Here is a 16,732-nt window from a genome sequence, read left to right as displayed (position 1 = left end):
AATAAAATATTAATAGTATTTAAATTTTAATTGAATTATTTATCTTATAGTATTAATATTTTTATATAAAATAGTTCTTTAATTATTTTATATAGTAACAAATGATCTCTTTTATTTGCGAGAATTTATACTAATACATAAGATAATACAACGTAATTTTATTTATCAAAATATCATTTCATATCCATACTGTCATCAAGTCTATAAATTCAGAAAGAATACACAATTTTCTCAAAACCATTCTCAATATATATTATCGAATAAAAAACAATAATGGGCTATATTCTTCGCCATTTGAATATAAAAACAAACCAACCAAAATGGGCTACCACTACTAAGCCCACTAGAGAAAACAAGACCACTTCCTAATTGGCTCACACTGGTAAGCCCATTAGAAAAAACATTGGACTAAATTGGGCAGGGACCGCGCGGACGCAGGCCCCCACTACCACAAATTATGACGTAGGCTCGACCACTTTGGGCCGACCTTAGACGGACGCCCCTCCGTAGTGCAATGGAGGTCGTCAATCTAGGCCATGGACCTTTCTGATCGCCCATTGACCCCGTCCAGGTAAGTATGTAATTCGGTACCAGTCCAGCTTTATTTATAGGCAGGATAAGGTCACCCTCTTGCTTCTACTTCCGATGTGGGACTCTAATTGAAAACATTGTAGTTTGCTGTAACGTATGCAAATATTGCTTTAGCGTGTAAAATATTTTCTCCTTTAATTAACTAACCGTGATTAGAAAATAATGCTTAATTATATTAAAAATAATAATAATAATAATTACTTTTCTGTGTGTTGTAACCCTTGCTTTTAATTTATTTAAACCTCCTCAGTTTTATGATATGTAATATTCTCTTCTTTTCAATCTTTTGCTTTAATCATCCTTTAACTTTCACTTTATTTATTTATTAATCTATTAATTTTATTGTTAAATTATCTGGATATAACATGCTATAAAATTATTATTTATATTGCTTATATTTTGCAGTTTTTCTATTTTTGGCATGTTTTCGTATTATTTTTCTATTTTTTTCCTTACAATGTAAATTTCTTTTATACTAGATATTGAATTTTAAATTCATTATTCACCTTATTTTTTTTAAAGAAAATATCAAATCAAACACTTATTTTTTATTTTTTATATTATACTAAAAATTAATTTTATATCAACACATATTTATATCATATCATATAATTATTCAAATTCAAAATTGTTAATATTTAAATTCCAATTCAAAATCCAAATCGCCAAAACAAACACACCCGTTATATCGCTAGTACATTTTTATTTTCAATTGTTTTTTAATGAACTTATTTACGTACCAAAATTATTAATGGACCCAGTATTTAATAATCACTGGTCATAGTTGTATACGCTATTAAAGATCGACTGAAAAAAATAAAATAAAAATGCTAAACTATTTATTTACTATAAATCATTTTATATTTAATAGAAATTCAAATATAAATTTCACGTTATCAAAAATAAATAAATAAATTAAATATAAAGCATCTTGTCTTCATATCTCTGAACACAGCCTTTGGTTCAGCGAATACCTCCTTTATTTTTCTTTATATTTAGTATTATTTATTTATTTATTTTGTTTATTTTGGTCTTCTTTGTCTTCCCTAAACAAATCCTCCGACCGCCGGCCCTACCCCAATCCGCCACCTTCCGCCACCGCCGCACCATAACACCTTCCCAGCGACCGGCCATCTTTCAGCTCCGGGCCTCACAGTAAGCTCCTATCTAACAAATTTTATCCTCGGCTTGTGTCCGACTCCATCCGTGCCTCAATTCGCCGTCGCAGTTCCCGCCGGAACTTAAAACCTTGATTTCAATCTCGATGCGGCCCTCTCACTCATCTATTCCCATTCCAATCGCTTAGCGAGCGTAAAATCAATCGATTTCTCGGTCGTTTTTATAAATCTGATTCCACTGCCGATTCATCCTTGATATTATCTGGAGAATCATGAATGCTACCGTGTTACATTGTTCCTTTGTCTCCACCGCTTCGAGGAGCAATAGCTCGAGTCTCTCACCGTTTTCGACTGCTCCTCCAGTAAATAAGAGGAAGGGATTGTGTGTGAAAGTCACCTTAGCTGATACCGGACACTCCGGTGATGACTCTTCCTCTTCTTCCTCTCAGTCGAAAAACCCGCTCTCCGCAGTGATTGATCTGCCGCGAACCATCTGGAAGCGAACTTTGAGGCCGTTGAACGACTTCGGTTTTGGTCGGAGAAGCATATGGGAAGGAGGCGTAGGGTTGTTCATTGTTTCGGGAACAGTTCTATTAGCTCTCAGTCTGGCTTGGTTGAGAGGTTTCCACTTGCGGTCGAAGTTTAGAAAGTATTTAGCTGTATTCGAATTCGACCACGCCAGTGGCATCTGCACCGGAACGCCCGTTAGGATTCGAGGTGTGAATGTTGGCAATGTGGTTCGTGTCAATCCTTCTTTGAAAAGCATAGAAGCGGTAGTTGAGGTGAGATGAAGAAGCAACTTTCATATGCTTTGTCTACTTTAAGATTTTGATTCTGAATTCAAATGTTATGTGATCTTTGTATTTTTGACAATGTTGTTTATAGGTTGAGGATGAAAAGATTATAATTCCTCGGAACTCAGTGGTTGAAGTGAACCAGTCTGGTCTGCTCATGGAAACCCTCATTGATATTACTCCTGGAAATCCCCTTCCTACGCCTTCTGTAGGGCCTCTCAGCGAGGGTTGTGCTAAAGAAGGATTGATTGTATGTGATCGGCAAAAGATAAAAGGGCAGCGAGGGGTGAGTTTGGATGAGTTAGTTGGAATCTTTACCCGCATTGGACGAGACATGGAGAAAATTGGGGTTGCCAATTCTTTTTCCTTGGCTGAGAGGGTCACTGCTGTTGTCGAAGAGACACGGCCACTGCTTAGAAAGGTGTGGTATGTGCATGTTAAGAATATTTCATTGTTGCTTTCATCATAATAAGTTTAGCTTCAGGGATTTGCAAGATTTTCACATTGAAAACTTATAGGTACGAGGTTATGATATTTTGATTGATTTTGTTGCATTCTGTAAAGCATGTTGTCAGTTGTCATCCATGCATGAGGAGGGATTCTGATATTGAAGTGAAACTGAATGCTTTAGTGTTTTGTCTCAGTTTTATTTGCATAATAATGTGTTTTTACAATGCTTAATTTCATAGAAAAGAAATTCTTCTTAAGGCCTTTGTTGCATGTCTCTGTTCTCTGGATCCCTATGTAAGGTGGCTTTCCTATAGTTGTGAGAGCTCTGATTGTTTCAGTAGAAGTGATAATAACTCTATGCGATTTTTTGAGTTACATTATTCCAGAAAGAAACTTGACACCAACTTAAAGATCTTTTTAGGATCATAACTTTTGCCTTCTTATACAAGTTAAGTTTATTGTGCAGGTTATGAGAAAACTGTTGGCCAACATTAATCAATTAAAAGCTGTTAAGCCATCTGGCTTATAGTTGATTATTTGTTTATTTATGTTTCAGCTTTCTCTAATGGAACGCTCCCAATTTAATTACTTGATGGAAATGCATTGGTCGTTTATAGATTATTTAATTTGTCAGTATTACTTCTTTTCTGATACTGGATATGGCTAAGGACATAAGGGAATTTGTAATATTAAAAACTTTGAATATTGGTCATTGCATGTGTGGTGAGAAATAAAGCATTAGCAAGGATTCTGTTTGTTTAAGCTGAATTTTGTGTGCATAAGGTTTTTAATTATGCTTACATATTGCTTTGCTCATTGTGCTTTTGTCTTCGATGGCTGGTTGTACTGAACTGAATAAACTATGGTTGGATGGTAACTAACCCTCCCAACTTGTATTGGGTTGGAGAAATGGCACTGTTAATCATGGCATCTCATGACAGATTGATCTTACAAAAAAAAAAAAAAAAAAAAGAAGAAAATTTGTGAATTGTTTGATGTAGTCAAGTAAGTTGAGTGTGTGAGCATTCAAAATAATATTTTTGATGAACTCTTTCTCAGGTCAAAGCCATGGCTGAAGATGTAGAACCATTGCTGGCTGAATTTAATGATAGAGGCTTGCTAAAGGAAGTTGAAAATTTGACCAAAAGCCTGACACTAGCTTCTGAGGATTTGAGGTAGCATACTATGCTTTTTTGCCTTTTAGGCTTTTTTGTTTTGTTTGTAATGTTCTCCAGATTTTGCATACATTCTTCCTTGTGCGTGGTTTTTTGACTAATTTTCAGCATCTCCTAATTCCTAAATATCTACTCATCTCCACCCCAAGGTAATTTGTTACACAGATTGTCAACATGAATTGTAGTATTCTAGGTACCATGGGTGGTTGGTGGGGTCTGGCAGTGTGTGTTAGTGGCTGGACTGAACATGCTGCTATACCCTAATTTAGTTCCTCAGGTAGTTTTATCTATCACTATCACTTGATTAAGGTCAGTCATTTCAAAATCATACTTGCTGAAAATGATAATCCCTTCCACTGGAACAACTATTTCAATATTCCAAATACATCTAGAGAAACAGCCAATACAATTGAAGGTTATACTTTGTAGAAATCTTGGGATCTGTTTGTTTGTATTTTCACTTGTTCTGAACCCTATATATAACACAGTAATAGTTAATTGTTCAACTTACTAGTGTTAAATTGGGATAATGTTTTTTTTTTTTTTGCATCCTCCAGACAGTTCAATGCAGGACTTGTGCACGATGGGCATCTGGTATACTATAATCAGCTCACAAATATTTTTGTTTTGAACTTTGCAGAAAGGTGAATTCAGCCATCATGACTCCCGAAAACACTGAACTAATTCAGAAGTCCATCTACTCCCTCATTTTCACCTTGAAGAACATCGAGGTAGCCCCAGCCCCATATCAGTATCATTTTATATCCTCTCTAGCATCTGTATCATTCTGGTCATCCTGTTTTGCAGAGTATAAGCTCCGATGTACTGGGATTCACTGGGGACGAAGCAACAAGAAAGAACCTAAAAATGCTCATCAAATCTCTAAGCAGGCTTCTGTGAAGAAAGTCAGACTAGGTTGGTTGGTTCTTCTTCTGTCTCCATAACCGACATCGTCGTTGTAGGCATATAGCAAACACATTGAAGGGATCTACAGTCTGGTGCATTTCTTCTAAAGGGTAAAAGTCTTCTCTGAAGTTTAGCATTTTCAGCAATGTAGTATTTCTTGAATTGCCACTTAAATTTTAAATAATATCTTTGTAGAGATCATATGTTGGAATTCATCCCGGAACTACTTTTGATTCATGCTAAACCAAACTCCTGTTGGCAATTTTCATGTCATGTACCTTAAGGGTGTGTTTGTTTGGGGGTTTGGATTTTGAGTTGGGATTTGAATAGTAAAAATTTTGAATTTGAATAGTTGTATGATGTGATATAAATAGGGTTTGATGTGATGTTTTGAATGTAAAATTGATTTTTAGTATAATATAAAAAATGAAAAATAGGTGTTTGATTTGATGTTTTTGGGGGGAAAAAATTGGATGAATAGTGGAAATCCACCAAAATCCTTCAAACAAACACACCCTTAAATAGAAGTTATTAATGGAATTTCTGTTCAATTTATTGATCCATAGCATAGTGTGTACGTACAAGTCAAGCAGCCAACAAAAAAATCAAAGAAAAAAAAAAGTTGTTGTTATAGGTCTTGCACTGGATTCATGTTAGTTAAACTAATGTCAACCAATTGTACTCCATGATGGAAATGGATCAGGTTGTTAGGCAGCCTTTATTGACTAAAATTGACCTTTAAAATATTATCATCACCAGCAGTGTTGTTTTGAATACATCACCTGAAGAAAGTACTTAATTTAGTACAGTAGTATTTGTTTGTATTCTATTTTTGCACGAGAGAGAGAGAGATGGAATAATTTTGGGTGCTTTTGGTCTGGATGCATATCCGAAGAGGTAGAACAGAATATATACTACTATATTTTTATAGATTGAAACATGATTTTTTAATTAAATATATATTTTAAAAATTACTATAATCTAATAAAATATACTATTATATAAAATTTTATACTATTTTCATTTCAATACAATATTCTTTATTATTTTTGTCAGTTTCAAAGTAATGGTCTTCTTACCGTAAATAATCTGTTATTCTAATTTTAGATTTGCTATCAATGGCGGCAGGATCATTCCTGCCAATCTTGAGAGTTGACTTGCAACATTTTAGGTTGTCAAAGTAAACACACATATATATAATGGCTCCCAAGTAATATATATTTTCGACAAGTAATTTTGCATAGAGACATTGCGATGATGATGATCAATAAATAGATATCCATATATATATATATATATATATAAGAAAAAATGTGTAATGTCGTTATACATAAAATGGCTGAAAAGAAAAAATCAATACAAAGAATAATATTTATGTATATATATAAGATATAATAAACTAAATTAAAATTCACTACATGTCCTATGGTGTAAACCAGAGAGCAAAATAAGAGCCAACTCCTTCTCGAACTCAAAGACTTCTTCTTTGCTTACACTGCACTCATAATCCTCGACGACGCCCTCCGGCACGACGACCCGCCGGCAAATAGGGCAAGCCGTGGCGGCCGCGGCGGTGGCGAGCCATTGGTCGACGCATTTCCTATGGAACCGATGCTTGCAGGCGAGCTGCCGGGCCTCGTCGCCGGCGCACAGGTCGGAGAGGCAGACGGCGCACGATTCGTCGTCTAATTGGGATTTGGGGGAGATAATGAATCTGGAGCTTCTTTGATCGACGAGAGAGATGAAGTTATGGCGGCAGCGGGTGCGCCAGTAGTACTTGAATCCGAGGCATATGGTGACTATTACAAGCCTCAGAAACGTAGGGATTAATGTCTGCAACAATGCCTTCACCTTCTTGTCTAATCCCATTAATAAGGGCTTTGTCAACACACCCATAGATAATCAATTTTTGTCTCTGAAAATTTTTGGGAGAGAATGTTGTTTGGGTTTGTTGGTGGCCTGAATTGAATGGAATTTGTGATAAGAGTTTCTTTCTCTATTATATATATATATATAGAGAGAGAGAGAGAGAGAGGAAGACAAGCTTGCATTCAAACTGTGTCGAATAAATATTACTACTAGACAAGTTGGGCACATGGGAAATATACATTGATTAAATATTACTCGCCAGATTTTTTTGTCCACTATACTGGGTATAATTAGTAAATAATTAAAAATATATTAGTAAAAATAATTATCATATAATAAAATAATTATAAATTAAAATTAAGATAAATAATTAATATAATTAAAATTTAAAAATATTATAAATTAAATTTTTAAAAATAAAATTAAAATGTATAATTATTTTCAAAAAAAATAATAATAAAATAAATGGACCAATAAAAATGGAAAAATGAATATAAAAAGTGAGAAGGAAAGAGTACTACTCATTGTATATTCTTCAATCTCAAATATATCTGTTTTATTTTTTTAGTAAAAATATTTTTTGTTTTAATAAAAAATACTCCTATATTTTATATAATATTACAAATAATATCATCATAAAATAAATGAATATTAAAGCAAAATTATATTTTTATCTTTCTATTCTATTTCTATTGTACTATTATCTATAAAATATCAATATATAATAAAATTCATGTAAAAAAGTAAATAGATATTTTTTTTTATCACAAAATATTAAATAAAATACTAATTTTGTTTATTGTATTTTAAAAAATTAATGTTTTTTATTTAAACACAATAAACCTACACTAATGAAACAAAATAAAATATCATATCATTAACGTAACAATCCAAGTTGTGGGGTTAGCATTTGTAAGACATGAATAAAGGGCTTTTCATCAATCACTCAGCGTCTCCAACATGTTTTTTATTTTTAAAATGTTAAATTAGTAATAATTCCAATTTCTATAAAAGCATTAATATTATACTTCCTGCCTCTATCCTACATAATTTATCTTATATTCTAATTTTCTCTGTCCCATCTAATTTGTCATTTTTTTTTAAAAAAAATTATATATAATTATATATTTTAATTATAACTCAAATTTAAAATTTTAGATTTTTTTTAAATTCTAATTAAATTATTTTAATTTGAATCTATAATTATTTTTACTAATACATTACTCTCTCCGTCTTACTTACTATTTTGTCCGTTCCAAAATAATAATCTCATTTTCATAACGTTGAAATGTGACTTGGATTTAGTGGTCTACCCGACCCTAAACCAAAGCGAAAGGGCTGTTTCAATTGGCAGGGTTCCTTTTGGGCTTATCCTAATTGATAACAAATAGGCTTACGATTTAGGGTGTTTTGGGTGCTTATAAATAGAAAATTATGGTTCTTAGTCGGATGACATATTGTAAATCTCTGAATCAGTATAATAAAATCTCTCCGGTTCCTGCCCGTGGACGTAGGTTGACACATCGTCACCGAACCACGTAAAACCTCTGTGTTCTTTATTTGTTTTCTTTCTCGTTTTCTCATAACAAGTGGTATCAGAGCCATATCTCATTAATTGAAGATGTCCTCGTATAAGTTTGATATGGAAAAGTTTAATGGGTCGAATGACTTCATGCTCTGGAAGGTCAAGATGAGGGCACTTCTAGTTCAACAAGGATGTGCGGCTGCGTTGGAGGGAGAAGACAAGCTTCCTAAAGACACGAAGAAGGAGGTAAATAAGGAGACTTTGGCAAGGGTTCATTCCGCGATCTTGCTGTCAGTCACTGATGAGGTGTTACGGGAGGTTGTAGATCAGACAACGGCTTTTGGGTTATGGAATAAACTGTGTGAGAAGTACCAAAACAACTCTCTCACGAACAGGCTATATCAGAAGCAACGTCTTTACACCCTCCGGATGTCCGAAAGTACTCAGGTAAAGAATCATCTTGATACCTTTAACCGTATCATTCTTGATCTTCAATGAGTTGAGGTTAAAGTAGATGATGAAGACCAAGCCCTAATTTTATTGTGTTCACTACCTGGTTCATATGAGAATTTTGTAGATACTATGCTATATGGTAGAACTACAATTTCTGTTAATGATGTGAAAGATGCCCTTATGTCCAAAGAATTGAAAAGAAAAGTTTCTCTGGAAGAGGGTTCTGGTTCAAGTCTGTTTGCAGGTAGGGGAAGACCACAGGAGAGGGGTAACGGGAATGGGAGGTCGCGTTCAAAATCAAAATCCTCTAGCAAAGTTAAGTGTTATCTTTGCAAGGAGAAGGGCACGTTAAAAGGGATTGTCCACAAAAGAAGGGAAATACAACAGTTGATTCTAGTAACAGTGGCAGCAGTGTTGCTGTGGTACAAGACAATTCTGATGATAGAGACTTTGGTGAAGTTCTGACAGCGTGTAGTGCTAGTACTGCTGATTCCTGGATTATGGATACCGGTGCTTCTCACCATATGACGTTCTCTCGTGATCTACTCACTTCTTTTAAGGAGTAGAATGGAACGGTGAAGTTAGGTGATGATGGGGTTCTAGCCATAAAAGGGAGCGGGGTAGTGCTGATAAAATTGCATGACGGTACTGTCAGGAAATTTGACTGTTGGTATGTTCCTGAACTCAGAAAGAATTTGATTTCTCTTGGCACCTTAGTAAGGAATGGTTTAAAATATCATCGTGAATGTGGGTGGGTGAAAGTCCTGAAAGGTGCGCTGGTAATGATGAAGGGAAAACTGCAGCATGAAATTTATTTTCTACAGGGCAGTTCAGTGATGGGAACGGCGGCGGTATCCCAGTCCTTGGATAAACATGATGACATGACAAATTTGTGGCACCGGCGATTAGGTCCATGAGTGAGCTAGGGTTGTCTGTGTTGAGCAAGCAGAGTTTATTTGGTGGAGATGTAATAGGTAAAATTCAATTCTGTGAGGCTTGTGTAAAAGGGAAGCAATGCAGGGTGAGGTTTAGTACCGGTCATCACACTTCAAAAGAAATTTTAGAGTATGTTCATTCAGATCTATGGGGTCCCTCTCCGGTGAAATCGCAGGGCGGGTGTTCTTACTTTGTCACTTTCATAGATGATTATTCGAGAAAAGTTTGGTTGTACTTTCTAAAGACGAAAGATGAGGTGTTTGGGAAGTTCAAGGAGTGGAAGACCATGGTTGAAAATCGGACGGGTAAACAGGTCAAGACTCTAAGAACTGATAACGGGTTAGAGTTCTGCAACGCTCCATTTGATGATTTCTGCAAGAAAGAAGGTATAGTGAGGCACAGCACTGTACGACACACACCACAGCAAAATGGAGTTGCAGAGCGAATGAACCAAAACCCTCATGTCGCGTGCTAGGTGTATGCGCATATTTGCTGGCTTATCTAAGCAATTATGGGCTAAAGCAGTAAACACTGCTAGCTATCTGGTTAATAGATCTCCATCAACTGCAATTGACTTAAAGACTCCTCAAGAGGTATGGTCCGGTAAACCCTCTGATTACTCTAATATAAGAATATTTGGATGCCCTGCATACGCTCATGTGAATGATGGTAAGCTGGAGCCGAGGGCGGTAAAATGCATATTTCTAGGGTATGCAACAGGAGTAAAAGGTTATCAACTGTGGTGTATAGAAGGTAAAAATCCTGGTAAATTTCTTATTAGCAGAGGTGTAACCTTTGATGAATCTGCTATGCTTTATCAGAGTAGAGGTTGTGAAAGTATTGCAGGTACAAAAGATTGTGGTGCTAACCAGAGGGTGGAGTTTGAGACTCCTGACAGAGTTGTGTTAGAGGAAGAGCAGCAGGATAATACTATTGATCAATCCGATCAACCAGATCAGTCAAAACCTCAAGGGAAACCGGTTGAAGGGGAAGCTGATGACGCTGGTACTGGGGTTGAAGATTCCATAGCAGCAAGAAAGGAAAAGAGAAATATTCAGAAACCAGCTAGGTTTGCAGAATGTGTCAATACATGTAACATGAATTCTGTGGCTTATGCACTAGCGGTTGGTGATGATCTTGGCTCTAATGAGCCAAAGACATATAAAGAAGCTGTGTCGAGTAAAGATGTAGAAACCTGGATTATGGCAATGAATGAAGAGATGCAGTCTCTTGAAAAGAACAAGACTTGGGATCTTGTTGCACTACCAAAAGGGGTGAAGCCAGTGGGATTCAAGTGGGTCTTTAAAAGAAAGGAGGGAATTCCTGGTGTTGAACCTGCTAGGTTCAAGGCGAGACTGGTGGCAAAAGGGTTTTCACAGAAGGAAGGAATCGATTACCATGAAGTCTTTTCTTCTGTGGTGAAACACAAAACCATTCGGGTTCTTTTGGCAATGGTGGGTGCTTTTGATCTGGAGCTGGAGCAGCTTGATGTAAAAACAGCATTCCTTCATGGTAATCTATAAGAACATATTTACATGTCTCAACCGGAGGGGTTCTACAGTTCTAAAGGGGACCAGGTATGCTTGTTAAAGAAATCTTTGTATGGCTTGAAGCAGTCTCCGAGGCAATGGTACAAGAGATTTGAATCATTCATGGTGTCTAATGGTTATGCTCGTAATCAGTTTGATAACTGTGTTTACTCGAAAAAAGTTTCTACTGATTCCTTTGTGTATCTGCTATTGTATGTGGATGATATGTTAATTGCAGCTAAGAACATGACTGTAATTAATGACTTGAAGGCTCTACTAAAGGGTAAGTTTGAGATGAAGGATTTGGATGCGGCAAAGAAAATACTTGGTATGGAGATCTGGCATGATAGAGAAGCAAGACGGTTATGGGTTTCTCAAGAAAAGTATATTGAGAAAGTTTTGCAGGCATTCTCTGTTGATCAGTCCAAACCGGTAAGTACCCCTTTGGCGGCACACTTTAAACTTGATCGAAGCACTATACCGGCTACAGATGAAGAGGTTAGTTACATGAAGACGGTTCCATATTCAAGTGCAGTTGGAAGTCTTATGTATGCGATGGTATGTACGAGACCGGATCTCGCTTATGCGGTTAGTGTGGTGAGCAGGTTTATGGCTAATTCGGGTAAAGCTCACTGGGGAGCTGTAAAGTGGATTTTGCGATATTTGAAAGGAGCGTCTGATATTTGTCTGGTATATGATGATAAAGGCCATGGTGATGGTCTTGTTGGCTATGCAGACTCTGATTACGGGGGTGACTTGGTGAAACGAAGATCACTAACTTGTTTTAACTTCACTTTGTTTGGATGTGCAGTCAGTTGGAAGTCTACTTTACAACCTACGGTTGCATTGTCGACGACTGAGGCGGAATACATGTCAATGACTGAAGGTATTAAGGAGGGTATCTGGTTACATGGTCTGGTGCAGAGTTTGGGTCTGAAGGTGGAGAAACCGGTGTTATTCTGTGATAGTCAAAGTGCTTTGAGTTTGGCTAAAAATCCAGTGTATGATGAGAGAACCAAACATATTGATGTAAGGTTGAATTTTATCCGTGATGTTCTGGAGGAAGACAAGTTTTCTATTCAGAAAATAGCTACAGAGCACAATCCAGCTGATATGTTGACAAAGGCGCTACCGACGGAGAAGTTTGAGCACTGCTTGAACTTGGTGAATATTCGTAGGAGGTAAAGCCCTCTCGGGGCATCTGGCAGGAAAGAGACGACTGAGAAATACTGACGAATCTTTGGCGGTTGGAGAAACTCCAAGTCAAGGTGGAGATTGTTGAAACGTGACTTGGATTTAGCGGTCTACCCGACCCTAAACCAAAGCGAAAGGGCTGTTTCAATTGGCAGGGTTCCTTTTGAGCTTATCATAATTGATAACAAATAGGTTTACGGTTTAGGGTATTTTGGGGTGCTTATAAATAGACAATTATGGTTCTTAGTCGGACGACATATTGTAAATCTCTGAATCAGTATAATAAAATGTCTCCAGTTCCTGCCCGTGGACGTAGGTTGACATACCGTCACCGAACCACGTAAAACCTCTGAGCCACGTAAAACCTCTGTGTTCTTTATTTGTTTTCTTTCTCGTTTTCTCATAATACATAAATAACCATGTCACCATAAAATTATCCCTATTTTTTCATTATTATTATACAATTGTCGCTAATTTTACACTAAGATATTCACAATGGCAAAAAAATTATTTATTCTTATTTTTTACCAACTATCAATATAATATCAATATTTTTTAAATCATATGTCTAATACAACAAGATTATACTTTTGGGACGGAAGGAGTATACTTTTGTTGCGGGGCCGGTTTGAAGGTCAAGTCGTTGTTGGCATGAATATATCTGTTTCTCTGTGTCCAGGTGTCCCAGTCTGACACGGCTGCTTTTTAACTGCATGGAAAACGTTTTAAATTAATAAACTTGCACTCGATTCATGCTTCTATGTTGTTACGCTTTCAATACTTTATTGAATTGTTTGGATGAGTGTTCAAATTCCGACTATTTATTCACTTTATATCTAAAATACTTTATTTCTTAAAATATAGTTATATACTCCGTGATACAGTAGAAAATATAATTAAAATGACTAAAATAATTTTATTAGTATTGTACTTTTTTTGTCCAATTTCTATTATTCTAAAGTATATTTACACGGTTTTTTAGGTGATTGTCTTTTTGTTATGAATTGACAAATTTGCTCATAATTGTATGGTAGAGATTAAAAGTAATAAATGAATGAAGGGTAAAAATATAAAATTTATGTTTAAAAAATGAAATAGGACAATAGTATTTGAACGTCCCAAATAGAAAATTAGGACATTAGTTTGTGGACGGAGAGAGTATTATATAAATGTAATGACATTTGTATAATATATTCTAAGTTGTAAGGATATTTGTAATGTTAGGTAGATACTATAATTACTAAAAAAAAATGGATATTTTATTATGAGACGAACTAAAATGAGAAAATGAATAATTTATTATTACCTATTTAATAACTTTTTTTCATAATGCACTCATTTTATTTATTTTTATCTATTTTATTCTTATATTAATATTATTATTTTTTAATTTACATGTAATATTTAATTCGCATCTTTAATAGAATGTAATTGACTATGTAATATTTAATTAGTATCTCTAATGTAACGCATTTGACTTCATCAAATCTACTGATTAATTCCATAAATTCATCGAACCGAGTCTCTGTGTATTTGATTTGTGTTTTTTTAATACAAATTACCTCGGCATGAATTTAAATAAAATATTCCATTAAAATACTATTATTTTATTTTTTCATAAAAATTAATGTTCAATATAAAATATTATTATTTTTATATTACTGACACAATTTTCTATATTTTACCTAAAAAAATTCAAATCAAATAACTAAACCCTATATTTGTTAGAAATTTTTATAAATAAAAATATATATTACTTTTTTATATTATATTACATTCAATATACTATTTAAATAAAAATGTAATTAAGTAAACAAAACCTAATACTCCCTCAGTCCATTTACAAAGTTTACATTTACTTTTGGGCGCAGTGTTTAAGAAATAATAGTATTTTAATTATAGTGAGTAGTTAAAAGTAGTGTAATGACATTTTTGCTCTTGTTTTTTTTTATGTAAAAGTAATGATGTGATCTAAAGTAAGGATATTTGTGAAAAAAAATAGGATATTTAATGAAATGTTAACTTTGTAATTGGATGTCCCAAAATAGAAATATGTAAACATTGTAAGTGGACGGAGGAAAGGAAGTATTGCATTTTCTTATCCTAATGAAGTCTGTTGAAAATTTTCATAAATAGTATATGCACAACAATAGACTGGATTCTTAATTAATACTCCCTCGTCCACAAACTATTGTCCTATTTTTTATTTGGGATGTTCAATAACTATTGTCCTATTTTCTTTTTTTAAACACAAATTTTATATTTTTACTCTCCATTCATTTATTACTTTTAATTTCTACTGTACAATTAAAGGCAAATTTGTCAATGAATGACAAAAAAATAATCACCTAAAATACTGTACAAATATACTTTAGGACAATAGAAACTGGACAGAGGAGTATATATTCTTCAAATAAAAGTAAAGTTCAGTTTAAATATATACTCTCCTTAGATCAAAGTTTTTAAATTACAAAATATATTAAAATAATAAAAAAATTGATATTTGATATAATATTTTTTAAGATAATTTATGTATTTAAAATGACATGGGGTATATATATACATTTTTAAATACTGTTATTATCAAAACTTTCAAAAATGTATATAAAATATGGTTTTTGAAAGTTTTAAGTTTTAAAATTTTTTTAAAATAATAATAATAATTAAATATTTGATATAATAAATATCAAGAAATATAATTCAAGTGGATATTATATTATGAATTGACCAATTCAAGGATTCGAATAATGGAGGTTAATGTTCCGCTACAGGGTGTGTTTCATCGATTTTGGGCTGGGATTTGAATAGTAAAAATTTTGAATTTGAATAGTTGTATGATGTGATATAAATAAGAATTGATGTGATATTTTGAATGTAAAATTGATTTTTAGTATAATATAAAAAATAAAAAATAAATATTTGATTTGATGTTTTTGGAGAAAAAATTTTATGAAAATAGTAGAAATCCCACAAAATCCCTCAAACAAACACACCCATAATTAACTTCAATCAGTTTTGGCTGGGCTAGAATGGTTTATTTATTTTCTTTTGCACCATTACATTCAAATTTCCGACTCCTCTGGTCACCTGCTATATATGGTTCACCTAGTGTGACTTTTTCGTCGAGTCTGATTTGCAGGGTATTAAGTTCAGCCGGGAGTTTACCCAGTGCGCACTTTTCGTGTAGCGGTTGCGGTTCCCATGTCATCAAAAAAAAAAAAAAAAAAAAAAAAAAGTAAATGTAGTCTAGCTTAATACTTTAATGAATTTATTTTGGGACCCACCTATTATGATCCTGTAAAAATATGAAATAATAAATTAAATATTCCCTCCGTCCATTGAACTGTTACTATTTTTCATTTTCGTCTGTCTCAAAATAAAGTTACAATTTTCTAATTTAGTAATTGTACTACCTACTTAACATAATAAATATCATTTTAACTTACAATATATTACACAAATGCCATTACTTTTATATTACACTATACTAATAAGGGTATTTTTATCTTTCTTTTTTTTTACTATAATTTAATATAATACTAATATTCAAAAATTTACGTGCAAAAAACAAACGTCACTGTATATAGTTTTGATGTTATTGTAAATTATGCCGATTTTAATTTTGAGACTCAGGAGAGAGAGAGAAGAGAGAGAGAGAGAGAGAGAGAGAGATTCTTGGGTTCCACGGTTGGTTGACTGTGTTTGGGTGTTGCTGACCAGACCAGACCATATATTAACAAGCAGGTATGTATGTGGTGGGATGTTTCCTTAGTTAAAAATTCTCACTATCACTATCGATAGTGCAAATTTATTTGTAAAATGGCGATAGATATTTGGTTTACATTCCTCATTCGCTCTTACTTCCTCCCCACGCACATTGGATCATCTATACATCTATATATATATATATATATTCGCACATTCTCCCTCGCACTTACTTTCTTAATTAATTACCTTACCGACCCTAGCTATTACTCATTCTCTCCCACAATTATACAAATATAGGAGGTGAGGTAAATCAGCTACTTGTAGCAATAATGTTGAGTGGAGATTATGCAGAAGCTTACGTGATGTGGAAGCTCAGCAAGGAGCACACCAACAACAGCAAAAACAACAAAGAGGAGAAGACGACGACGACTAATTACTGCACTAGTCCTCCTCATAATCGTGAAGAAGAAGAAGAAGAAAGCAG

The 16,732-nt window shown here is 34.1% G+C and overlaps 1 protein-coding gene and 1 non-coding gene across 2 annotated transcripts; one reads left to right on the top strand and one right to left on the bottom strand.

Annotated features, from left to right (window-relative positions):
- Positions 1 to 417: 417 nt before the first annotated feature.
- On the bottom strand, positions 418 to 579 carry LOC127247031 (U1 spliceosomal RNA). The gene has a single exon (XR_007837798.1). It is a non-coding gene; the product is annotated as a U1 spliceosomal RNA (small nuclear RNA).
- Positions 580 to 1,556: 977 nt separating this feature from the next.
- On the top strand, positions 1,557 to 5,296 carry LOC127246876 (protein TRIGALACTOSYLDIACYLGLYCEROL 2, chloroplastic). The gene is made up of 5 exons (XM_051268498.1): positions 1,557 to 2,491; positions 2,595 to 2,924; positions 4,013 to 4,128; positions 4,769 to 4,859; positions 4,936 to 5,296. Exons 1-5 carry the CDS (start codon positions 1,982 to 1,984, stop codon positions 5,026 to 5,028), a joined length of 1,140 nt encoding a protein of 379 aa, XP_051124455.1. The 5' UTR covers positions 1,557 to 1,981; the 3' UTR covers positions 5,029 to 5,296.
- The last annotated feature ends 11,436 nt before the right edge of the window (positions 5,297 to 16,732 follow it).

Source organism: Andrographis paniculata, unplaced genomic scaffold (assembly GCF_009805555.1).
Source record: "Andrographis paniculata isolate CXL003 unplaced genomic scaffold, ASM980555v1 Contig30END, whole genome shotgun sequence".
In the NCBI taxonomy this organism is placed as follows: domain Eukaryota; kingdom Viridiplantae; phylum Streptophyta; class Magnoliopsida; order Lamiales; family Acanthaceae; genus Andrographis; species Andrographis paniculata.
Note: the sequence above shows the minus strand (reverse complement) of the source record. Positions and strands in the feature narration are given on the sequence as shown.